Source organism: Lates calcarifer, linkage group LG4 (genome assembly GCF_001640805.2).
Source record: "Lates calcarifer isolate ASB-BC8 linkage group LG4, TLL_Latcal_v3, whole genome shotgun sequence".
Lineage (NCBI taxonomy): Eukaryota > Metazoa > Chordata > Actinopteri > Centropomidae > Lates > Lates calcarifer.
Genome location: NC_066836.1, coordinates 10,537,004 through 10,560,219, shown reverse-complemented (window position 1 = coordinate 10,560,219; position 23,216 = coordinate 10,537,004). Strand labels below are relative to the sequence as shown.

Sequence of the window (23,216 nt, the reverse complement as noted above, 5' to 3'; positions counted from 1 at the left end):
GGTCTTGGTTTTTCAAATATGATTGAACTGAAATTTATGCATGTGGTAATTTTGACAGGTTGATTAGTGCATGTTTGCTAACTGAAATAGCATTTAGCCATGTAGCAGGTGGATTTATTATGCACTTGTGCCTATGCATTGCTATATTCTGGTGTTTTATTTTATCATACTCACAGTAGATTTTGATTTAATCAGAAGAGCAGAATCTGTAGACCTAGTTTGACCTTCTTCTTTTTTAATTTCTGCCCGGAAAGCTTGCTTACATACTGCCAATTGTAAATTAAACCGGATCTAACAGGATACTGAAGGGGGGGGCATCCCAGTTCAGGTCAGAGTTTTATTACTCCAGATAAATGCATGGCTGACTCACTTCATGTATGTCTGCCAGATTGCTGTGTTATTGTACTAGTGCTGTGAGTGGATAGGCGGAGCTGTGAGGGCTACTTTGCATTTCAAGGCCAACAAGGATGGCCACCTCCCAAATGAAGCGTGTTGCTCGGTCTGAGTCCCCCAACCCCCCAACCTCTGCCACATCAGGTTTTTGCCGGATCAGGGCCGTGTCAACAGAGAAGGACTATAAACACTTTTTACTACTGTTTGTTCGGGAAAACATGCGAGTGGATGAGGCTGCGCAGAGCTGTGCACTTACAATGCTTTCAGTGCCGGGTGAAAACATTTTTGAGCCGGGGCCAGGAACATAGTGTTCCTTTCTCTCTGTGGCTAGTTGGAGTGTGTGACGTCTGCTGGCACCGCGCCTAGCAGGGTCAAGTTGATTCAAATAAGAGAGCGCGTTGGCTGACAGAGCCTGGTATGCTGGTCTTGTCTGCACATGACAGGAACTCAGGTTTCTCCTGGATTTTTCCATGAGAACTGATTCCCTCAGGTGCTGTGAGCAGTGACACAGCAAAAAAGATTGTGTTGTAGCCGTATCTTGTGAATTAATCAGCCTGCCGGTTTATCATAGTGTACCATATTCCACCCACTGCATTACTGAGTCTATTGATTTTATTTTAGTGTATCTTTAATTAGTCATTAATCTCCTGAATGCTGAGGCCATTTTAAACATTTAATATCCCCTTGATGTGGTATATTATCTGCCATTTAACACTTAAAGATGTTCAAATTAATTCAAATGTGATATATTTCAAAACTAGGTCAAATCATTCTTCCTATTATTATCAGCTTACATAATCAATAATTATTACTTTATCCTCAGGCGACAGAGCTAGAGATCTCAGGCTACGTGTCTGATGGAGAAAATATTGGTGACACTATGACGCCGAGCAGACCGGACTCCGAGAGCTTTCCTCTCCAAACTGGTGAGGGCAGCAGAAGGTCAGTCAGTGACTGGGTCAGATCGGCTCAGGCGATGCTGCAGACACCTCAGAAAGCGCCTGACCAGCAGCCCAAGACTCCTGAAGACTCCGCCAAAAAGAAACGAAAGTTTCAAAGGTTTGAATTATGCTCTTGTTTTTAAGTTGCGTTAGGGTTGCGCAGATCTAGGTCTTTCTCTCGTGACACCAATTTGCAACTTCCTGATCCAATACTAGTGTTCCCTTTTCACAAATTTAATATCTTTATCAACTCATTGGGATCATTTTAATATATTTTAACATGAAGTCAGAGATTGCTGTGAGGCAGCAAACTGGGTCAGCAGCCTGATAAGACTTAATAAATTTAACTGGCAGTGTAAACACAGGATTTTATAATGACATTAATGGAGAAATTGTATTTAATGATGTGGATCAGTCACGTCTAGCCAGTGTCCGATCTGCTTGATAAAGTCAGCAGTCAGATAAAGTCACACACACACTCTTAGTGACCACATTGTTAGGTACACCACTAAAATCTAATTCAATCCAATAAAATTGTAATTCTATCATAGTAAATGCTAATAAATTTTACCTTTACAACGATAACAGTTATCATTTTTGGTTGACACTATTAGAGAGATATTGATTTAACTACATTATTATTGTTGAAGTTGTAGGTTGTGGTGGTGTTGAACTGAACTGCTTCATACTGTGCGGTATTTCTGATGTTTTACAAACATGAAGGGGGGGGGGGGCATTTTATTGAAAACACATTTTCAATAAAATGCAGTCCAGCACAACAACACCGCTGACTACAACCTCAGTCATAAACATATAGTTGAATTAACACATCTCCAAAACCTTTAACAAAAACTGAGCTCTATCATTGTCATCAATGTACAGTTTAGATCTGTTGCACTGAATAAAGTAGTGTACAGTATACTGTAGTGTTTTAGTGTATTGCTTCAGAAAAGACAAAGACATAATGCTTGCTGCAAGGTGACAGTCAGACTTTGGTGGTAATGTTTCCACACCAGAACTGATGATGAAAGGGACACCTGGTGTCATGATGTGGGTGCTAAATGTCATTGCCATCTCCAAGCCCTCTAAATCTGACAGATGGCTATCTGCAGTCTTTGACAGCTTGTTGTCTACATCAGAAAAATCTTCTCTTTTTCTTTTGAGACAAACAATTGTACATGCAGTGTTAGTTTATCATGTAACATCATCTACATCTGTGTGTGTCTGTGTGTGTCTGTGTGTGTGTTGCACAGCGGAGGTCTTGCTGAGAGGCTGAATCGACTCCAGTGTAGACAGAGGTCAGCTATTAGCTTCTGGAGGCACCAGTCCATCTCTGACACCTCAACAGCAACAACAGGTGATCCACATTAGACCAACCTACTGCATATTAACAACACATTAGGATGTTGTACACACACACACACACACACACACACACACACACACATACATACACGTCTGAATCATCATTCAGTTTAACAATGAACTTTGATTTGTGAGTGGGATGAAGCCCTCTCTCTAAGCAGGTGTGATTTTTAGTGATGGTACGGAGAGGCCACGCTGAGGAAGTGCTGGCTGTAGGTCGATCACTGTGGCTGTGAACTGTGAACTCAGTATGTAGGTGACAGGAAACTGCGTGCCTAGTTCTTTTTTTTTTTCTTTTTTCCTTTCCGTGGTGTACCAAACCACTTGTGTATTCTCGTTCTAAAGCATCTCCTTATAATAGGACACAAGCAGTGGCTTAAAAGGTGACAGTTGATTGTGGAAAAGGAAAACGCCCACCTGATGCAACTTAAAAAGTTTGTGGTCTGTCGATGGTTTGATAAGTGTAAAGAGTTAAACAGAGGGTTTAAATGTGCTGGTTTATGCTGACTTGACCTCATTTTTGTGATCAATATTTGCTGTTTTTTGCATTGAAGATTCCTGATTTGGTTTATGTAGCTTCCTCTTAATATAAAAACAAGTAGTTTAATGCACAGTCGGACTTTTTCAGAAGCTGTTTGTTCATTTTTAACTGCTCCACTTCCTGGCACATTCTTAATAATAACAAAACTGTTACCCAACTTAATCATACTGTTACAGGACACCTGTTTATCTTTGTTGTAGTAATTTTGCTTTGTGATGTAAGAGCTTGCACACGTGCACATATCGGAGGCCTTGATTTGTTTCCTCACATAATGCTCTGCCTGTGACTTATCAGATCATTATAGGTCAAGAGGACGATTTGAATACTACCTGCGTTTTTGGCCCGCTGCTCGAGGTTGTTCCGACGATTTTGTAATCTGGGACCTAAATGCACTGAGCACAAATGAAGCACTTAACATTCGTGTTTGGACAAATGCATGTTAAAACTTAATAGCTCTCTAGCGATCCCTTTGATATGATTTACTCGTATCATATTAAAATTCCCCCCTCTGGCCACATCCAGGGGTAAATGTACACAGGCACTTAGCTGCAAAGACTGTGAGTTCTCGTGCTACAATCCTCACAATTCACAGCAATCAAGTTTGCACACAAAATTCACACACAGCCAAGTTGCTCTCTTATCTCAATTTGATTTATAGCTTCAGGGCATTGTCTTGATTTGCTCTTCTTGATTATCTCTGTTGACTTTTTCATTTGGGCCAAAAACACAGTCAGAGCTGTGGTAAAATTCCAAGCATTCGCTCGTTCACCCAGTGGGATTTACTCTGTTTCATATCCACCTCAGCCTGACTCAGCTTCACTAACAGCTTCACAGTTATGCAGTGCAAATTGTTCTGATGCTAAAAGTGAATTACTCTCATAATGCATAATGAGTCCCACAGAGAGTCCGTGAGAGCATGAGTACACTCTGTACGCAGACGCACACTGATATACACACACACACACACTCAACATCTGTGTTGTTGTTCTCTCTGTTCTCTGCTCTCCAGTGGACAGGCCTGGTGTGCTGGCGCTGGAGGTGCTGGAGGTTCAGAAAGAGTGCAGCATGCAACTGGCACGCTGTGAGCACCACCAGCCCCCTGGAGATGGCCACCAACACATTGACCCTGCCTCTGGGGAGAGAGCTCGAGCTCATGTGCTGGTGTTGTTCAACAGAGACACTGCAGCCCAGCTGATTCCTGCGCCCAGAGATATCATCCACATATACCCGCCATGGTGAGAGGATGCAATACATGTCGCCTCCTTTAAGTCCTCCCCTCATTCAAAAACGTGCTTATTTTTACCTCACCTGTATGTTTAACCCTGACTGTGCAGAATGATGCACATGCAGAATTTAAGAAGGTTGTGAAAACCTGAAACCTGCTGTGCACGTACAGTTAATTTTTCAGTGAAGTAGGAAACATCTTGTGTCCAGCCGTTAAAGTTTTCAAACAAAAAAAAAGAGTATGGATTCTGAAGTTTTTTAATGAGGTAGAAAGAGCAGATGTTTATTTTTGTGGAAAAACACCTACTATTATCAACATAAACACACGAACAAGAACTCAAACTTAACAGCCATTATATTTATCCATACACAAGCAGCTTGCTGTGGATATTTGTAGCTGTAAGGCAGTTAGCAGGGACAGCCATCTAGCACCAGATGCAGGAAAACCTTGTAAGATAAAGTAATGAGGATCAAATTTCCACCTTTGAGTACTGAGTTCTGCTTCAGTTCAAGATTAACTGTTTCCTATTAATAGTTTGGTCAATAGAGAAAAATGCATGCCACATGCCCAAAATGACGTCTTAAGATTTTTTATATTCAAAAAACCCACAAGATACACAAGAAGTGGGCAGTATGACACTTCTGTGAAAAATGAATTTTATTCTGGTCAGTGAAACCTTTTCTCGCATTGCCTCGTTTTTTATTTTAAACAGAATAATCTTTTGGCAGGCGATCAGAAACTACACAAAAAAGACACTGTTACAGGCAGTTACACAATAAGTGACTGACTCACTACACGTAGGATCTCAAAAATAATGCTGAGGAGGCATACTGTAGATAATATATAAATATGTACATTTAATATTGATAAGACATAGCTTTCATACTTAAATTACAGTTAAATATTTGGGGTTTCAAGTAGCAACATACTGTTCCTAGCTCAGAATAGTGAGCAGCAAAGACCCAGATGTGAAGACCAGTCCCTCACATACCGAGCAGAGAGGCTGGGGGTGGGGGGGGAAGTTGTGTGTGTTTTCAGGATTGTTTTGGAGTTGGAACGAGGCAGCAACAGTTGACTCCAGCTGTTGGGAGTTTAGGTTGAGTGTGCTCTGGAATATCCAGGCTGGCGGAAGCGCAGGGGCCTCCTCTGCGCTCTGACGTCACAAACAGCTCCAGGGAATGCTTCACATTCCTCTTCCTGGCAGTAGTTAGGTCATTTCCAGCAAGCCGGGGAAAAAACACAGTAGGATTATTTTTTGGAGCATTTGGGAGCAGAGAGTGGAGGGAGCCAGAGGACTGAGATTGAAAACACATGGTGGTTTGAGAGTATCTCTGGCTTTAGCACCTCTCCTCCCATGTTGTATTCTATTCCTGAAATCACAAGATAGAGTAGAGCCCCCGACCCCTCCCCTCCCCCTTCTCAAAAACACACACCCATTTATTCTTTCAAAGAATTACTTTTCATGTGAACATGTATCTTTTTAATTCAGTTTGTTTGTGTAAATTACTCTCAGAAGTTACAGCATTTGGTCCACATTTTAAATCAATCGATATTTTAACTCAATAAAAAGTCTCTAAATCAAAACAAAACAAAAAGTCATAACCAAGAGAAGTTGATGACAAGCTCATTATTCTCTAAAGAGACAATAGCCGATCCAGTTTTTACAGGACAGGCCGAAGTGGAAAAACCCAGAATTCAGAGCATCAGTATATCTGGTAAAATTCCTCTTCTGAGTTTCCTGTGTGACACTTGAGGGTTTAACCTCCCACATAATTCCTGCAGTGAGTAGGTTGACTCCTCCCACCTCCCACGCCTTGTTGTGAGTGGGCTGAGGACTGAGCGGAAATACCTGCAGGGATTATTCACTTACAAACTGTGACGCCAGCAGCTGGGGCCACTCCTTAACCTGGCTACCTGTCTGATGATGACAGCTACCCACTCACCTGCTCACCGTGGGGTCACACTTCCTGTACCTTTGTTGTACCTGTTCCTGTGAACAGTACGTTCCGCTCTACTAACACTGAATCACATCTCAGATATTGGACTGATAAAGGTCGATTAATCGTAACACAAGTGATTATTTTGAGTTGGTGAGATACTGTAAGTCAGTGTTGTTTTTGGAGCTAGGCAGCAATGATGAAAGAAGTATTCACATCATTTAACGTGAATACAACAGTAATACACTGTGAAAATGCTTTAATACTTTAAGTTAAAGTTCCTCATTCAAAATTTGAAAAGTACCCAAGTACTTTAATGTTACCGTTGTTTGAAGTGGAGTTTATTATTTGTATCACCTATAGTACGCTCTCAGCAGCTCCTGTGTCTGGAGGTATTTTATGGATATCTGCTAACACTGCATTATGCACTATGCAGATATTGTGATATTGAAAAGATAATAAACCACAATATAGTAACTGTCTACTTGATAAATGACTCAAAACTATTGACCGTCAAAATAACAATGGATTGATATTCAGTTGACTGACTAATGAATGAGTCATGCTCATGTCTGTACCAGCATGGAAAAGTATACAGTATGTACAAGATGCGGCGAATGCATAATATTGTTGTCATTTGGCTCGACCGCATAAAGTACAAGGAACGGAAACAATACCAGGAATTGTATGTACAGTTCACTGAAATTAAGGACAAAGACATAAAGGCGATAAATACTTAATTATCATTTTCAGATTGTCTTGAGATAGTGTCAAAGAGACATTGATTTAGTCTGTGCAGATTTGTGTATTATTATGGCCAACCCCTCTACCTTTTTAAGTATTTACCTTTTGAATATGTAATGATTACTGTAGCCAATTATTATTAATAAACACTTTGATTAGTAAAATAGGACAGTGTTTACTCTTACAACAACATTAGCTTTGTAACTTTCACAACAGTCAAATTTGACTGCTTTTCATTTTAGCTAAGTTTACCTAAAGTTGACAACTGTGCGCATGTATATAATAATTTGGTTTCTAAAAAATCTTCTCAAATCTTCATTTATTTATCCCGCTTTATCTGTGTGTTTAATTTCTCTGGTTCGAGTATCACTACAAGTCTGAGACGAGCTGTGACATGTACGGCAGTTCCAGTCACAGAGTGCACTTGGCTCTGAGTCACTGATAAGCCATCATCATACCATTATCCATTTCACATGTGGAAAAAATTAAAGTCGTAACTCAAACTCAACTACAAACAACGTGCCATATAATTATCTTGCTGTTATTCAAGTTGTTTTATTCTCAGGCTTGGTACCACTCAGGTGTGTGCGCTGTTCGCCTGGATGAGCTAAAACACTTGACCAGAAATGTTTCAGACGGTTTCTCAGGAGAAGTTCAGCATCTCCTTCTTGGCACACACAGATGAAATGAAATCTAAGCTGGTAACGGTAAAATTAAAGAGTAGCGCAAGAGCACTTCAGGTCACACGTACGCAGCCTGTGCATTTGACTTAGTGTTTCTCATCATCGTGCTCTCAGCCTGTTTGATTGTGTCGGATGTTGAAGTATTTTTCCACAGATTATGTCACATTTGGAAAGTGTTTTCGATCAAGCTGTGCAGCGTGAAGCGAGGTGTAGCCTTTTTAAGAACCTCAATTACATGGAAAATTATGTTTTACCCCAGTAAAAGAGGACAAATACATCCGTTGTGTATTTTAAGTTGCCTTGGAGGAGGTTGACTTATTTGAACTTGTACTCTGTGCTGGGTGGTACACAGTGAACAGACCCGTGGAGGTGGTTGGTACCTTATCTGAGTTTGACATTCAAACAGCCAGGAGCTGTCAACCCCCCCCCTGCGTTTGTGCAACAACCTTACTCCATTTAATGTAAAATCAGAGTTTTTGCATCTGTTATCACCTTAATCTCAACACAGACTGTTTATCATTGCCCAACACCTTAAAGATGTTTAATTTCATGATAGATTCAAAGTCCCAAACTCAATCATTTTGTGCCATGCAGTAAGAAAATACAGAGTCGAGGCACAGAATGCAACAAAAGCATTCAACCACCTGCTATACTCTGAATCTAAAACTGATTATCTCTTTCAGGCAAAGTCTTTCTATAGAGGGCTTCAGCTGTGATATTATTCTGAACACTCACTTCAGCCAGAAAGTCTTCTCTGCTTCCAAACCTTCTGACGCATCCAGCTCAAGAAACCCGCTCTCAGCAGAGAGGTGCGCGCCATATTGTCTGGGGAAAATATTCGGACTACTGGAGGCATGCAGGACCGCCAGTGAGAACGATGCCAAACAGGTGTGTGTGCTTCAGTATCATTACAATCAAGCACTTTACATTTAAATTAAAAATTCGCCTGCCACTTTGTGGCAATAACATTTTTGAATCCTCATCATTCCTCAGTCACTTTCAGTAACTGTGAGAGAAAATTAAGGCACCAGTCCAATAAATTAACATATAGACACAGCCAATGACATGATGACAGCTTCAGTATGTTGTTCGCAGGATAATCTGGCTTCGGGACATCAGATTAGTCATCAAGGTCTGTAAAAACAAAATTGAATCATTGCAAACCAGGAGACTTGTTTCACTTTTCTTCGGAACCTTGTAATTAATAAATCACAGGTGCAACTGTGTGAAAAGCAGGTTTTGCCACAGGGTTCACTGGGTTCATTTCACACTGTTCTTACACAGAGAATAATAAACAGTCTCCGTGGAGCACAACAGGCAGTTACAGGTGCATTCACTCTCTGCTCAAGCAATATCACAAGTGGTTGATTTACATGTATGTTTGATTCCCGATATCTGAATCTCTCTTTGCCTTGAGTAAATACTAATAAATTAAGCAAGTGTTTACGCCAGCGATGGAGAAACACTTATGAGACACATGGAACTATCGGCCACACCCTTCTTTTAAGCATATTTCAAATACAAAATAAAGAAATTGTAAATCTAAATTGTCATCTTTGTTGACATTGAATTAGATGGATATGACTGTGTAAAGGCATGCACAGTTCAATGTGCGTGGGCAGTATGTTGCACAGACCAGACTATGAGCTTATATTATGACGTAAGTGTGAATAAATGCAATTTAACAGACTGTGGTTTTGATGTAAGTGTAACTATTATTATCTTTACCATTTAATCTGCTGCTTATTTCCTCTATTAATAAATTAATAGTTTGGGCTATAAAATGTCAGGAAATAGTTAGTAAAAAGGATTTTTAAAAATCCCTATCCCAAATTTCCAAAGCCCACTGTGTCATTTTGAAATTGTTTGTGTTGCCTGACAAACAGACTAAAACGCAAAATATTCAGTTAAATATCAGGGAAGACCAGCACTCCAGATTTGAGAGGCTGAAACCAGTGAAAATTTTACATTTTTGCTTTAAAAATCACTTAAAATGTTTAATTGATTAACAAAATAGTTGCAGATCAACTAATTGTTTCAACTACCGTATATAGTTTATGTAAAGTTTTATCTCATCATCCTTTTTTCTCCTCTCTAGGGAGCTGTCCCCAATGCTCTGTGCAATTTTGGGGGTCCAGGGGGTTTGACAAAACACTGCCTTTCTCTCCTGGAGGCTATTGAGGGACTGGGCCAGGCCGGCTCTGTGGGGCAGGACGTGGAGGTGGTGGTCCAGAGAGTTTTCTCCGTCCCTCTGCCTGACTGCTCAGCTGTGTCTGTCCTCAAACCCAGAGTTCCCTCCAGGTCCTCCTCAGCTCCTCCTCCTGCAGAGAAAGGGAACACCAGGTACTGTTGGACAAGCTGATAATTGGCGACCCAGTGAGACCTTAGGTTCGTCACTCGATGCCAAGAGAGACTGGGAGAAATGAATCACTCTTTATCTGCTGTGTATGTTTCTCTCCCACAATATAAATTGCTCTTTTTGTTAGAATCGCATGCTGGTTTCCTCGGTCTCAGGCCTTGCATGATTCTCCTTGGTGGCACATTGTGTCTCAGTGGTTGAGCTATTGTTCACAGAGCAGCAGGCCCCACAAAATGCTCACACTGTCTCCAGCCATATGGCATTGCTTGACAAAGGACACAAATACTTCTAATTGAATCCAGCCCCTCTGTGAGCGATTCAGGCCAATTCTCAGGAAAGACAGCATGATGTTTTCAGAATCTCGTGCACCAGCAAGTCTAAGTTGAACTGCTGCCCACTCATACTCCACTGGGTGGAACAGTTCTTTTTTTTCCCCTTACCTTAATGCTCTCAAGAAAACCACAGGCATGTTTTATTATGGATGTAAAAATGTCATTCCTATCAGCTCCAGCATTGCAAAAAAATTGCACAGTTATGTGGAGTAGGGTTGGGTTTGTTTTAGCTTGGGTGTCTTTATCTAAAGATGGTGCCTGGGCCTTGCATTAATATTCACAGAAAGAAAATGTACTTATAAAGCTGAAACGATAGTCAGTTAATCAATTAGCTGATCTTTAGAAAATGTATTGCTAGTTATTTTAATAATTTATTTATCATTTTAAAAAAACAATGAGAAGCAAACTGCTTGTTTCAGCTTTCAAATATGAGGATTTAGGTGATTTGAAGACGACACCTTGAGCTGCTGCTGGCATTTTTCACAAATTTTCTGACATTTTATTGTCAAAGTGGGGAATTGATTGATCACTAATGACAATAGTTAGTTAGTTGCATTTTAAACCTGCTTTTATCGTTTTTCTTATTTTTATTTTGGGCCACTGCAACAAGCTTAAACCACAACACTGAGATAACATCACCTCATAAAGTTATGATGAATTTGTCTGCGAAGCGTTACTCTAGATATGGAGTAACATCAGTGCATTATAGACATGTTTCTGGCCAGCCGACAAAATTTACGATCGTTTTAGCTCTTGTTTTGCTCTCCACCAACCCCTGAGGGAAACATATCTCAAGTCTGCTAAAAGCGTCACTGTGTTTATTAGCTAGTTGCTACAAATGTCTGTCTGCTCTTTATTGCTGGGCTGGTAGTGTACACTGGGTTTATCAGAGATGTCCACCTGCTGCTGCTGAAAATGATGTTGATGAGAGTGGTCAAGTTAGGGACTTTAAAACCAGAACAATTAGCTAAAAGACACTAAAATGTTCTAGAGCTGAGAGGATCTGCAGAGTTTGCTGATGATCATTTGTGACACCATTACACATTGTTATTTTCCCTGTTGTTGATGTTGATTAGTGCAGCTTTAAACTGTTAAAGTCAGTCTTCTTTTGATAAAACAAGTGTAAAACAAGTGCATATTGTGTCTAGTTTAAGCAATTCAAAGTGTTCAGTGTTATTGAAATGACTTGAAGGTTTACTCAAGTGGTTTTGTCATAGTTAATCAGTGACTGTTCTATTTGAAGCAAATCCAACAAGTTGCCTGGCCCTGCCCAGGCTTGTTGTTTTCGTACTTTGCTGAGTAATAAAAGAAAAGTATTGGTTTCTCTGAGTGGAGGGGCCCGAGGGGCACTCTGTGGTGTGAGGGGAGGACAGCCCCGGTCAGCTGACAAGCTAACTGACTAAATGAGCAGCGGTTGTAACACGACACCCGCTCCTGCCATGCTGCCTCCGCGGCTGGTAAACAAACGCCGCCCTCTGACCGGAAACTCTCCCGCCCTTTCCCCTCCGTGTCTCTCTAACTCGACCAGATTCAACAGGCTTGGTTGGTAGTGAAAGGATGGAGGTGGGGCAGAGGTTAGGAGGTGATCACGAGGGCTTGAGTTCAAAATATCTGGGTGACCCTGCCTGAATATTGTGACAAATCTGAACATTCTCTGGAAAGTTCTTAATTTTTAGTATTTGTCAGATTTTTTCTAAACTTGTTTTTTAATAATACAGCAGGGGGTTAAAGTAACTAAGTGCCTGAACTCCTATCACTTTTTACGTGAGAGGTTTTGGTCTGAGTTGCTGCACAGAAATACCAACATTTGGTACATTGTGTTGCTTATAGTACTTTTCCAGGATGCATGTCTGCTCTGTGGAGAGCAGGGTAGTTTACTTCGCAGCCCACTGGCCTCATTCTGTATAAAGACAAGGACAATTTGTACCTCTCATGTTGTGTCCCTAGCCTCTATGACTCACTCCCCTGGTCAGCATGCTTATTTGATCCTTTTGTTGTTTAGCCTCTGTGTTAACACACAGGGGAGTGAGGCCAGTATGATATTTATGCCTGAAGAAGATGTTAAGTTCCCGTAAATTCGGAGCAGAATAAACAAGAAGATTAACTGTTTGCAGGAAGTGAGGAGAGGCTAGTTGTTGTTTTTTTTTCTTCTCTCTCTTGGTGGAGAAGGAACACAATGTGCTGCAAGGGTCCTGTTACAACCGTGTTTATCACTCTGCCTGCACTGATTGGTGCACTACACATAGGAAGGAATCCCGCCTATCTTCCCCCACCAATGAGGCCTCTCTGCTGTATTCTTAATGTGTGGGTCGCTTACTTAGTGTGTTGCCAAGTAATGTTCATGTGCGTGGGCCTGCATGCGTACAGAGTGTGACTCTGTGTGTGTGTGTGTGTGTGTGTGTGGTGTGAGTGTGTGTGTGTGTGTGTGTGTGTTTGCACAGACTCAGTGGATCGTAGTTCCTGGAAGGAAACCTGAGTTGCTGAGAATTTTCTGTGATCGCTCACAATAACAAATTCCTGAAAATGGCCTGTGACTGGCCAATGGCAGAGGAATTTTGGGGAGAGAGGGGTCGCTGTTTGAGGAAGTGGGGTTGTGAGCAGCTTAAAGGAGGAACTGAATGGAGCTGTGGTCGTTTATGTCAAGCTGGTACCGCCACAACTCTCATCACCTTTTTCTATCTGCCAAGAGTGTTATCGGCTTTCACAGTAAATTTTTTACAAGTTCAAACAAGCTCCTCTAAAAGTGAGAGTGTATTTATATCCTCACAAAATAATATAACAATATATTATTATTGTAGTCAAATACTGATTTACTGATTTAGCCTAGTATGTTTTTGTTGTAAAGCTTCCAGGTTCCCTTCAGTTCATACAGGTTTTAGTATGTGACTCACTTTTAAAGATGAACTTTTTCTCTTTTTTGAGCGGGGGGGCTTGGTGAAGTTGTAAAATATTAAGAGATGGCTTAAGGCAGTGCTGGGTTTGAATCTTTTCATGGGATTAGCTGACAAAAGAAATAAATAGAATATTGCCAGCCTTATTTGTTAAGATATTCCATACAGTATTAAGGCCAACTTATACAGTTGAATCAATGCCATAGGTACAACGGGGCCCGCAAACTCTACTACGTAGCCTGGTGTGCACCTCCCTAGAAACGTAACTATACATCGTGGCAATGCAGACCCCAACAACTGTGACTGGTCAGCTTGAGCGGCTCGTCAGTTTGAAATACATAAAGAAACTCAACACAGTGGCCTGGAAATCTCACCACCAACTAGTGTTTTTGTAGCGTGATTACAGAGTGACACAGGCAAACCAATGCAAGTAGGAATGCTCACAACGGCGTAGGCCTCTTGCAAAGGCTGTGGCGTAGGCTCTGCATTGATCGCATACAGAAGTACAAACCAAGTTTTAGTGCGTAGCCATTTCCCAGCTATGTTAATAATGGTGACGTACTGTACTTCAAAAAAGTTTATTACTAAACACCTCTTCACCTCAATAATCCAATCATGAGTCATTTACAAAGTAAAACGGCCCAAAAAAAAACTGTTGGTCACCGTTTTTTATGAGGGTTCATAATAGGACTGCAGCCTTACTCACTCCAACAGTAGCGAAGTGTTTTTGTTTTTAAAGACTGTCTTTCAGGAATGACATCTTCTCTGACATATCAAGAAGTGATCGATCTTTGCTTTGACAAATACTGTCCATGTAAAAGAGGCTGGGATCCATTCACATTACGCTGTGAACTTAGGCACTCATGTTTATCCATAAACATGTAACGTACAGAAAACCTTACTTTTTTTGTATGTTAAACATTCCTTGTTGTTTTAAGGAGAGCTTGTATAAGTCTGATTTTGGATTGTGAATTAAGCAAACAACTTGGAATAATCTTGGTTAAAACATTGGCCTACGCCACCCAAAGTCATGTCAGGAATGTTATTTAGATATCTATTTCCAGGTCTCTCAAAACAAACACTGACAGACCCCATGTTTACCAACAGGGGACATTTATAGGTCCAATCAGGTGGTTGAAAACAGTCTCAAAACATTCCCAATGTCTGGGATATGCGCATGCATGCACATGCATGATGGGCGCGCTGACAGTTCTCCTCCCTCTTCCATGTATTTTGTTTTCTTCCTCTTCTTCCCTGGCCGTTGCTTGTCAAACCAGGGGATATGAACTCCACTGTTTACTCTCAGGGCTGGTACAGGGCTGTGTCTGGGCTTGACTGACTGAGATACTGGAGCCTATAGCAGTTCAGGCTGTACGCTGACTGGGAGCAGCAGGGTGAAAGAATACACTGCACTCCACTACCTCACGACTTTGCAGGCCAAAGGTCTTTTCTGTCAGCAGCAGCCTGTCAAACCAGCCACCAGTATTAACCCTGCCAAATGTCACGAGTAACTGTGTATTGTTAGCGTGTCACTAAGAACAGTGGTGTTTCAGTCTTCTAAATGCTGGATTGTTTAAATGGCTGTTTTTTTGTTTGTTTTTAGAAAACTGAAAAAGAAACACACACACATTTTAAAAATTTGTTAAGTATTATTTCTTCTTCTGGACTTCTCATCCATGTTGGCTTAAAAAACGCTGCTTCATTAACTTTTTGGGAGCTTTTGCTGCTCAGCTTACAGAATAGCATCAGCTTCTCTTTTTTTCCAAGGTGTTTTGTCTATGAAAATAAGTTTGAAGAAAATTAATATGAAATGACGATCCTCAACTATATGAATTTAAAGCTACCATATGGGGTTTTTGACCACTAGCAGTGCTAAGGAGACCAGTGTTTTTACATGTGAGTTACAGTTTTATTAGTGTTGTGAACCAGCCTAAGGACAGGGACGACAATGCTCATTTCACACTATTCCAGTGTCTGATATTTGGTGACAGCAACACGTGAAAAAGTGCAGCAGTATATCAGGAAAGACCATGAAGAAAAAGACTGCAAGTCACCAGCAACAATGCCATATTTTTTAAAAAGTCATCTATTGGTTTTTCAGGAGGGAGAATCAGCACTTTTTTTAGGCCCCAGGGATACACACATTGCATTTTGCTGACAAACACTGAATGTGAGCGGAAATCTTTGTCTGTTTACTCCTCATGTCTCTTTGAACACGATCAGTAAATGTTAATATTTAGATCAGTGCATCTCATCAGTCTAATTTTGTCTTTGCACGTGATGTTTTTTTTTTTTTTCTCCAGGCTGTGTGTTCTTGTCCAGGACAGTTACGGTATGTTCAGTGTGGTCCAGCTGCACCTCCTGCCCCACAAGGACGACCTCCTCCAGTACTGCCAGAAGTGGCAGGGGAAGACCTGTGTGCTGAGAGACATTAAAGTGGTGCGGCGGGTCACTCGAGAAAGGTGAGACCCACACACTCACCTGATCTCGTCCCTCCAAGCTGGATGAGATCTGGTCACCTGACCGATACCAAGTCGTGATATAGATTTTTGACCTATGTGAGGTTAACTTAGCTCACTCCTTTGCCATCTAAGACCAGCCCTGGGTAAATGCCTGTGATAGATAGGTTCTGATATGACATGCTGGTAAAGCAATCAGGGTCTGTGGGAGCACTGAACCTCAAGTTCAGCCATCACACACATGTAGACATAGCCTTTGCTGCCTTATGTCTGAATCCCTGTTATTATAAACCACAACAAATTCCCCATTTTAGCCTTGAATGCCCTTTTGTAAACCATAACACCAACATTCACAGTACAATGAGAATGTTTGCAGCTTATTATGCTGTCCTGCCAGCAGTACCACTGTGTTTACATGTAAAGTGATACTGAGGTGCACGCTCTGTGTCCCTTGTGAGTTTCCATAGTCAGGATCCCAGATTAGAAGCAGTTAGAAGAACTGACATGAGAACATTTAGAGACAGGCTGGGGGTATGTTTACATCTTTGGTATTTTTAATGCTACCACAGCCTATAATGTCTCTGGAGGTTGTCTGTGGTTAGACTGTGATGGATGGGCTATCTTCAGGGCTCACTCATTAGCTCAAGTGGAAAAACACGTGGGGTTTGTTGGGATGAATCAAGCATTCATTTTTCTCCTCAGTTTCTTAGAAACTACAGGACTACTTGACTTCTAAGCATGTCCTAATAATCCATACCTTAGAGGAATAGTGTGACATTTTGAGAATTTTGCTTATTTGCTTTCTTGCCAAGAGTTAGATGAGAAGTTAAATATGAGACTATAGCCAACAGATGGGGCACTAACTACGCCCTTTCCAAAAGTAAAAAAAAATCTGCTGCCAGCACCTAGAAGGCCACATTCAGACCAACTCCAGCACTGTGTGAAAAAACACTGCCCCCCTCATTACTTTGAATGTGGCCACTGTGGACGATTGTTTGGCAAAAACTGCAACGTCATCCAGCAAAGCTGGTAGATTAACTTTGTGAAGTGATTTTCCTACATTTTGTCCTGCGATTGTTATAATGAAAGATAGAATAACTGTTGTTGTTGTGATAACTTTCCTGTGTTCTAAAATCTTGTCTCAATAAACCAGTGTGCAGCTTTTTAGCATCTGAAAGGAGGTCAAACTTAAACTGAACTTCCTGGATCGCACCAAGCCAAGAAATGGCTAGAAATAACACACATAATAATTCATGATCTGAAGTGGTGCGGGTATGTGAAAGTAGTTAGAATAGAACAGAGCAAGGCTAGCAATTTCCCCCTGTTTAGTTTTTATGCTAAGCTAAGCTAACCAGCTAAACAACACCTTTAACAACATCAGTCTTTGAAGGGTTTGGGGTTTCTAAACAACTTTTTAATATACTGATTATAGTTTCTATGAACACAAACTTATAAAAATACATACAAATAATTATAATGAACATGAACAAAAACAGTAATACAGAAAAGTAACAAAGGCGATTCATAACCGATTGATCAGTTAAGAGGCAGTAACATTACACTAAAAGAAAAGAAAAAACATAAACAAAATCAGCTGTTTATTTGAGTTTAATTGATCCATTGACCAAAACCCCCAGTTATCTGAATATTCCCAATAATCGATCATTTAGCTCCAGCCACCAGTCAAGCTATCATGGTTACTACTATCTCTCATCTCATGCATCAATCTTGAAATATTCACCTAATAGCTGCATGCGACGAGCCACCCTGTCACTTGTTTGAGTAGTGTGCCCTGTCATTACTACCATAATGGGAAGGAGTGATTTTTTTTTACAGGAAGTAGCTTATTCTTGGATGTGTGCCAAGTAAACAGAAGATAACTTGATACCTGTAAAGATGGAGGGCGAGACTTGAGGATGACTAACTAGGATAAACCACAGTTGTACCTTTTAAGCAGTAAAAACAAATGCACTTAAACATTTGCTAAACTAAAGTGCATAAGCTCAGTGTGAAAATCGAAGTGTGTTGAATGAGCCCTGTTGGTTTGTTGTTACTCATCCCTGAGCAGGCCTCACTGGACTTGAATGGGCTGCAGAACCAGTTCCACACAAAGAAACCCTGTGATTACAGGCTGACTAACAGGTTGTTAACCACTGGTTGATATGACAGCGCCCACATGCATGAATAAGTAACATTGACCGGCCATCCTGAACTCAGCGAATACGTCTTAGGAAAGAGACCATAATTTGAGAGATTGACGTGTCCTATTGGAGTTGCAGCTTTATGTTTTTCCCCCTTTCAATTTTGGGAATCCGTCGTACCAGTATCAGTTTGATGTAAATGAATCATCATGAGAATGATCTTCAATCTGTCATTACTGAGATTAAGAACGTGATGAGAGAGGGCAAACTGAGCTTTATGCTGTCGTTCAAAATCACTTGCCTTGTTACGTTTGCACCACAATGATATTGTGATTTACATAGGGTGTGAACTGGTTTCCCACCCTTCAGTATCTCAAAACCTGCTTGTGAACACTGTTTTTGTGTGCATCTGCTCTGCCAGCCCCAGCATGCTCTCTGTTAATTCTAGGTGACGTTAAAACCAGCTCTGTCTTAACAGATTCATGTTTTACTGGAAGTGAAACTGCACTGCAAAAGCTCTGAATCTTCTCACTGAAGTCCCCCATACAGCAGTTTCTCCTTATTCCCCCCTTTTCAGCGCCCCCCTCCTTACTCTTTTTTTTGTGTGTGTGTGTGTGTGTCTCACTCTCAGGAGCACCAGGCTTTTCAGCTTGATCGACAGTCTGTGGCCCCCCGCAATGCCTCTCAGAGATCATGGAAACGCACAAAGCACGTCCAATGTAAGTTTCTGACTACAGCACAAGTCATGCATCGTCCCAGAGTGAGGCCTTGGTCTGGGGATAAATTCTTATGTTTTGATGAAACAGCAATACTGATTGTTTTCACTATCCATTAATGTGCTGATTTATTTTCTGATTAATTGTCACACTAAACATCATTTGGTCTTAAAATTTTAGAAAATCATGCACTCTAGACAAATTTTTTTAAAGCCCAAGAGGATGATATAATGTGAAGAAGACCCTTGATTATACCACCTTTGCTTGTTTATGCAGAACCACACACAGCTGACTTAATGCCGCCCTGGTTGTGTGATTTCATACAGCATGTCGGCAGTGTGGAATCAGAGGCCTTCAGAACACGGCAGCCTTCACGTCAGCAGGCGTCTGTTCCACCGTGCCGGCTCTTGCTTTTATACAGATGTCGATTGAGCTCTGTGACTATGATGTTTATATGTGATAAGGCCCCCCCACCACCATTCTGCCTCCATACTGTTGATACAGAACGGCGAGGTGGAATAACAGTGAAATGTTCCTGCCTTAAACAGGTTGTGTAAAAAACCACTGTATTGTCATTTTTTCTACCATACATTGGTTCCTGCCTCTTGATACAAGGTTGCTAGGTAACGTCTTTGTTTGTCTTTGTTGGAAGGGTCAGTTGTTGAACTTGCACAACGAGGGTAAGGAGCACTGATCTCAGACCTGCTGCGTTTATGTTTTAACCAATAGGTGTCGCACCAAATTCTCTGACCCGATGTTTGCTGGGCTTGCAATAGAGTGACAGAAACCCTGACATGCAGAAACACAAAACACAGTATTCAACACTTGTGCAGCATTTGGGGAAAAAAAACCACGATCCACAGATCATCAAAAGTTATTTTAATGGAGTGAAAAGTGAGCTAGCCCTGAATGTGCAATTAGACGGTCAGATGAAGAAAACATCTTCATAAATTCATGAACACATGCATCACATTTAGAAAAACAACATTGCAAAGAAACAAAACATGAGAAAACTGAAGAATTAACCAGTTTGACAACACATGAGCAGTGTCAGGAAACGTGCTGCAAATACAGTCAACACAAACACGTTTGGGCCAGACAGTTTGATGCAAATTTAGGCATCTGTATATTTTCTTTTAACATGGAGAGTATTTACAAACGTCCTCTGTTTACAGGAGAGCAGAGCTGCAGGTCCAGCTCTGAGTTTCTGCTACCTGCTCTCAGGTCAGGAGAGCTCTGTTGAACCCAGTGAGGGGCAGACCGTGTCCACGCTGTACGTTCCCCCCACAGGACGAACATTACGAGACATACTGCAGGTGAAGAGTTTCTCACAGCACAGACGCACAATTTTAAAAATTTGCTGCGGATTGAGATAACTTATCTTCAGTCGGTTGATCTCAAACTTTTTTTTTTGATGTTGTTGTTGTTTTTTCCTTTTTCAGAGTGAGAGAAAAACCTGTCGCTGCAGTTTTGTTGCCACTGTTATATACAAGAGAATGCAGGTATATTTTTGTCTTTTTTATTATACCAGAAAAAAAATACTGATTGAATTTGACTCAAGCCAAATGAACAGGGTAAACATTGTGTCTTCTTAAACCCCTCAGTCATCAGTCATCCCTTTGAGATCACTTGAACCAACAAACTGATAACATTTCAGCTCTGACGTCGAGAGCGGCGTTCATATCGCTGTGTGTGTGACAATCCGTGTCAGGCCTGGGTGTTCTTTACCATTGATCGGTTCAACCTTTAAACTTTGACCAAGATGAGATAGCAGCCCAGAACAAATCAGCGGACTTTGCCACATGCTCACACCACTGAAACACAGAAACACCATTTAATGTTGTTGTACCAGTACACCAGCATTGTGTACAGCTTATTGAGTGAATAATCTCATCAGAGCTGTTCACAGAAACAGCAATTTGCATCTAACTTGTGCCTTGTAAGCTTTTCTTATTGAATGTTTCCTCTAAATTGTCCCTTTCTAGGTCATTCTGTGTTTCTAAGTAATTCTCGGTCTGTGCTCTTTGCTGCCTTTGCCTGCCTCTCTGTTTCGACTGCAGAGCAGTGATGTAGGCCAGGGTGAGGTTTGGTTGGTTCTGACAGACCCCAGTCTTCAGGAGGAGCAGCCAGAGAGGCCATGCAGGCGAACAGTGGCCCTGTGCGTGAGCACTTCCTGTGTGCTCACTTCCTCTGTCCTCGAAGCATTGCATTCCTCCGCTGCCTGCTGCGTGCTGTTCAGAGATGCCATCAAAGAACATGGTAGATAAAACATATCATGGTTTATCGTGACCTAGCATGCCATCCAACCACTCATTACTCATTACTTGTTCTGTTTTAAAGGACTGTGTGCACCAGTCATTGTAACACTGGTGGAGAGTAAAGTGCATTTACTCGTGTACAATTCTGGGGCACCTGTGATGTACTTTAACATTTCTATTTCCTTCCTACTTTACTACATTTAGGGATATATTGTACTTTTTACTCCATTACTACATGAATGCATCTTATACTTACTGGTTACTTACAATGGTGGAAGAAGTAAAAAAATATCAGTACCACAATGAAAAAATGCTCAATTATAAGTAATTTCTTCATAAAAAATTTTACTGAAGTGAAAGTACTTCAGTAAAAATATTATCAGTTAAAGTATTGGTTGTGCAGTAAAATGTTCTACATGAATGATATGTTATCACATATGACAGTATTAGATTGTCAATACTGATGCATCATGAGATGATTCATGAGGCAGGGAAGAAAAAACACAGCTCTGCTACAGAAACCTGTGTTTATTTTTTAAACTTTTCCTAATCTTTGCTTTTTTGTGAAACGTTGGATACTTTGAGCAGTTATTGAAATGAAACTGTGTGAAATGTGTAGAGGGGGAAATGTCTCTTTGGTGTGTTACTGCCTGGCCCAAGGCTGGCAATAAAAAGAACCAAAATAATCAAAATAGTCAAACATGACTATGAGGTGTGTAAAGAGGGTAGAAGTCAGTATTGTGTGTGATGTGTGGATGAGTGTAAAGATTGTGTTTTGTGCGTTCTCTGGTAAGTTTGTTTATGTGCAGGGGAAACACAGCAGAGTAAAACAAACAGGCAGACAGAGTGGGAGGGTTGTCATCAATGACTGAAACTCAAAATAGAAAAGTCCCTCAAAATTGTACTAAAGTACAGTATTTCAGGAAATGAACGTGGTCACTTTCCACCATTGGTTACATGGTATTTTAACATTTTACACAAAACTTATTAGAAGCTTAGATAATGAAGATCAGACAAGTGGTTCACAGCCTTTTTGTGGCCAAGAAGGTCAAAAAGGCGTCTGGCTGAGGTCTTTTGTCATGTCTCGCATCTCTCAGCTGTCAGCAACTCTACCGAAGAGACATTTCTCTTCTTCTCACATGGTTTCATTTAAATAACAGTTTGCGGCTCATAGAGGTAAAATTCTGAAATGTTTCACAAAAAATCAAAGAGCAGAGAAACTCAGAACTTTGTTTTTTTTTTTTCTTTCTGTCCTGACACATTAATCATCAGGAGCCATCAGATTTATTTGGAAAAGGTTGGGGATCACAGGATTAATCTCTCCAATGTGATACACAGTATGTAAAACTAACTCCACCTCTACCAGCTACAACAGTAAAAGTGTTTACACACTCATGAATCAGTGTTAGTGATCTACACATACATACAGTCATACACAGTAATAAATCAGTCGCAGGGTACATTTCTGTCTGTAACAAGTACTTTTACTTTTGATATGTAGGTGCATTCTGATGATAGTAGATCAATAATCTTACTTAAAGGGGAACTCCATTGATTTTACACATCAAAGTCTGTCTACAGGTTTTGGGGAGAACTAAAAATTACAAGTTTGAAAATGAGAAAAAATAGAGATGTGGCGTTAGGAAGAAGTGAGATTTACGGACTTCTGTTTTCTGCTCCTCATCTCTGCTTGAGGATAGCGACGGTGTTATGGAAGTACAGTGCAGCGCAGTGCTTAGTAGGATTTTGAATAAAGGATTTTTACTTGTTATGAAATACTGTTATAGTTTTGTGCTGTTGCTTCTCCTCAGTGGTAGAGGAAGTACTCAGATCTTTTCCTTAACTAAAACTAACTATATAGCCACGTAGAAATACTCTGCTACAAATACAAAAGTCATATGATACACCTGGTCAGTGTTACTGAAATATTAGATAATTATAAATCCTGGTCATTCAGTACAATTTTATTTGTTTTTATTCAAAGCCCAAGAAGAATGTAGCCAGTTAATATGAATAACAGAGATTTTTGACTAATTATCGGTGAAAAGTCCATCTTTAAGAACAAACTTACGGAAGTCAGTAAACCTGCCATTAGTGAGATTCTATTTTTTTTTTTTTTTTTTTTTATGTCTGCCTTTACTTTTGATGACAGCTTCATTTTCTAGGCATAGATGATGGTCAGTACCGTGCAGTCACTGTGGTAGTCCTGGCCAGCTTCGTGCCAAACATGC

General features: G+C 40.7%; 1 protein-coding gene across 3 annotated transcripts in view; it reads left to right on the top strand.

The window, feature by feature from the left end:
- spidr (scaffold protein involved in DNA repair) overlaps window positions 1-23,216 on the top strand; it is a 32,582-nt gene that overhangs the window by 4,267 nt on the left and 5,099 nt on the right. For 2 of the 3 annotated variants that reach the window (XM_051069968.1, XM_018676416.2), the window contains 11 exons: window positions 1,217-1,452; window positions 2,588-2,691; window positions 4,250-4,475; window positions 8,513-8,717; window positions 9,928-10,172; window positions 15,715-15,873; window positions 18,643-18,730; window positions 19,054-19,275; window positions 19,903-20,043; window positions 20,170-20,229; window positions 20,788-20,986. In XM_051069968.1, coding sequence (XP_050925925.1) covers window positions 1,217-1,452; window positions 2,588-2,691; window positions 4,250-4,475; window positions 8,513-8,717; window positions 9,928-10,172; window positions 15,715-15,873; window positions 18,643-18,730; window positions 19,054-19,275; window positions 19,903-20,043; window positions 20,170-20,229; window positions 20,788-20,986 — 1,885 coding nt within the window. The remainder of the gene's footprint in view (window positions 1-1,216; window positions 1,453-2,587; window positions 2,692-4,249; window positions 4,476-8,512; window positions 8,718-9,927; window positions 10,173-15,714; window positions 15,874-18,642; window positions 18,731-19,053; window positions 19,276-19,902; window positions 20,044-20,169; window positions 20,230-20,787; window positions 20,987-23,216) is intronic. The other variant, XM_018676419.2, reaches the window with a different exon arrangement.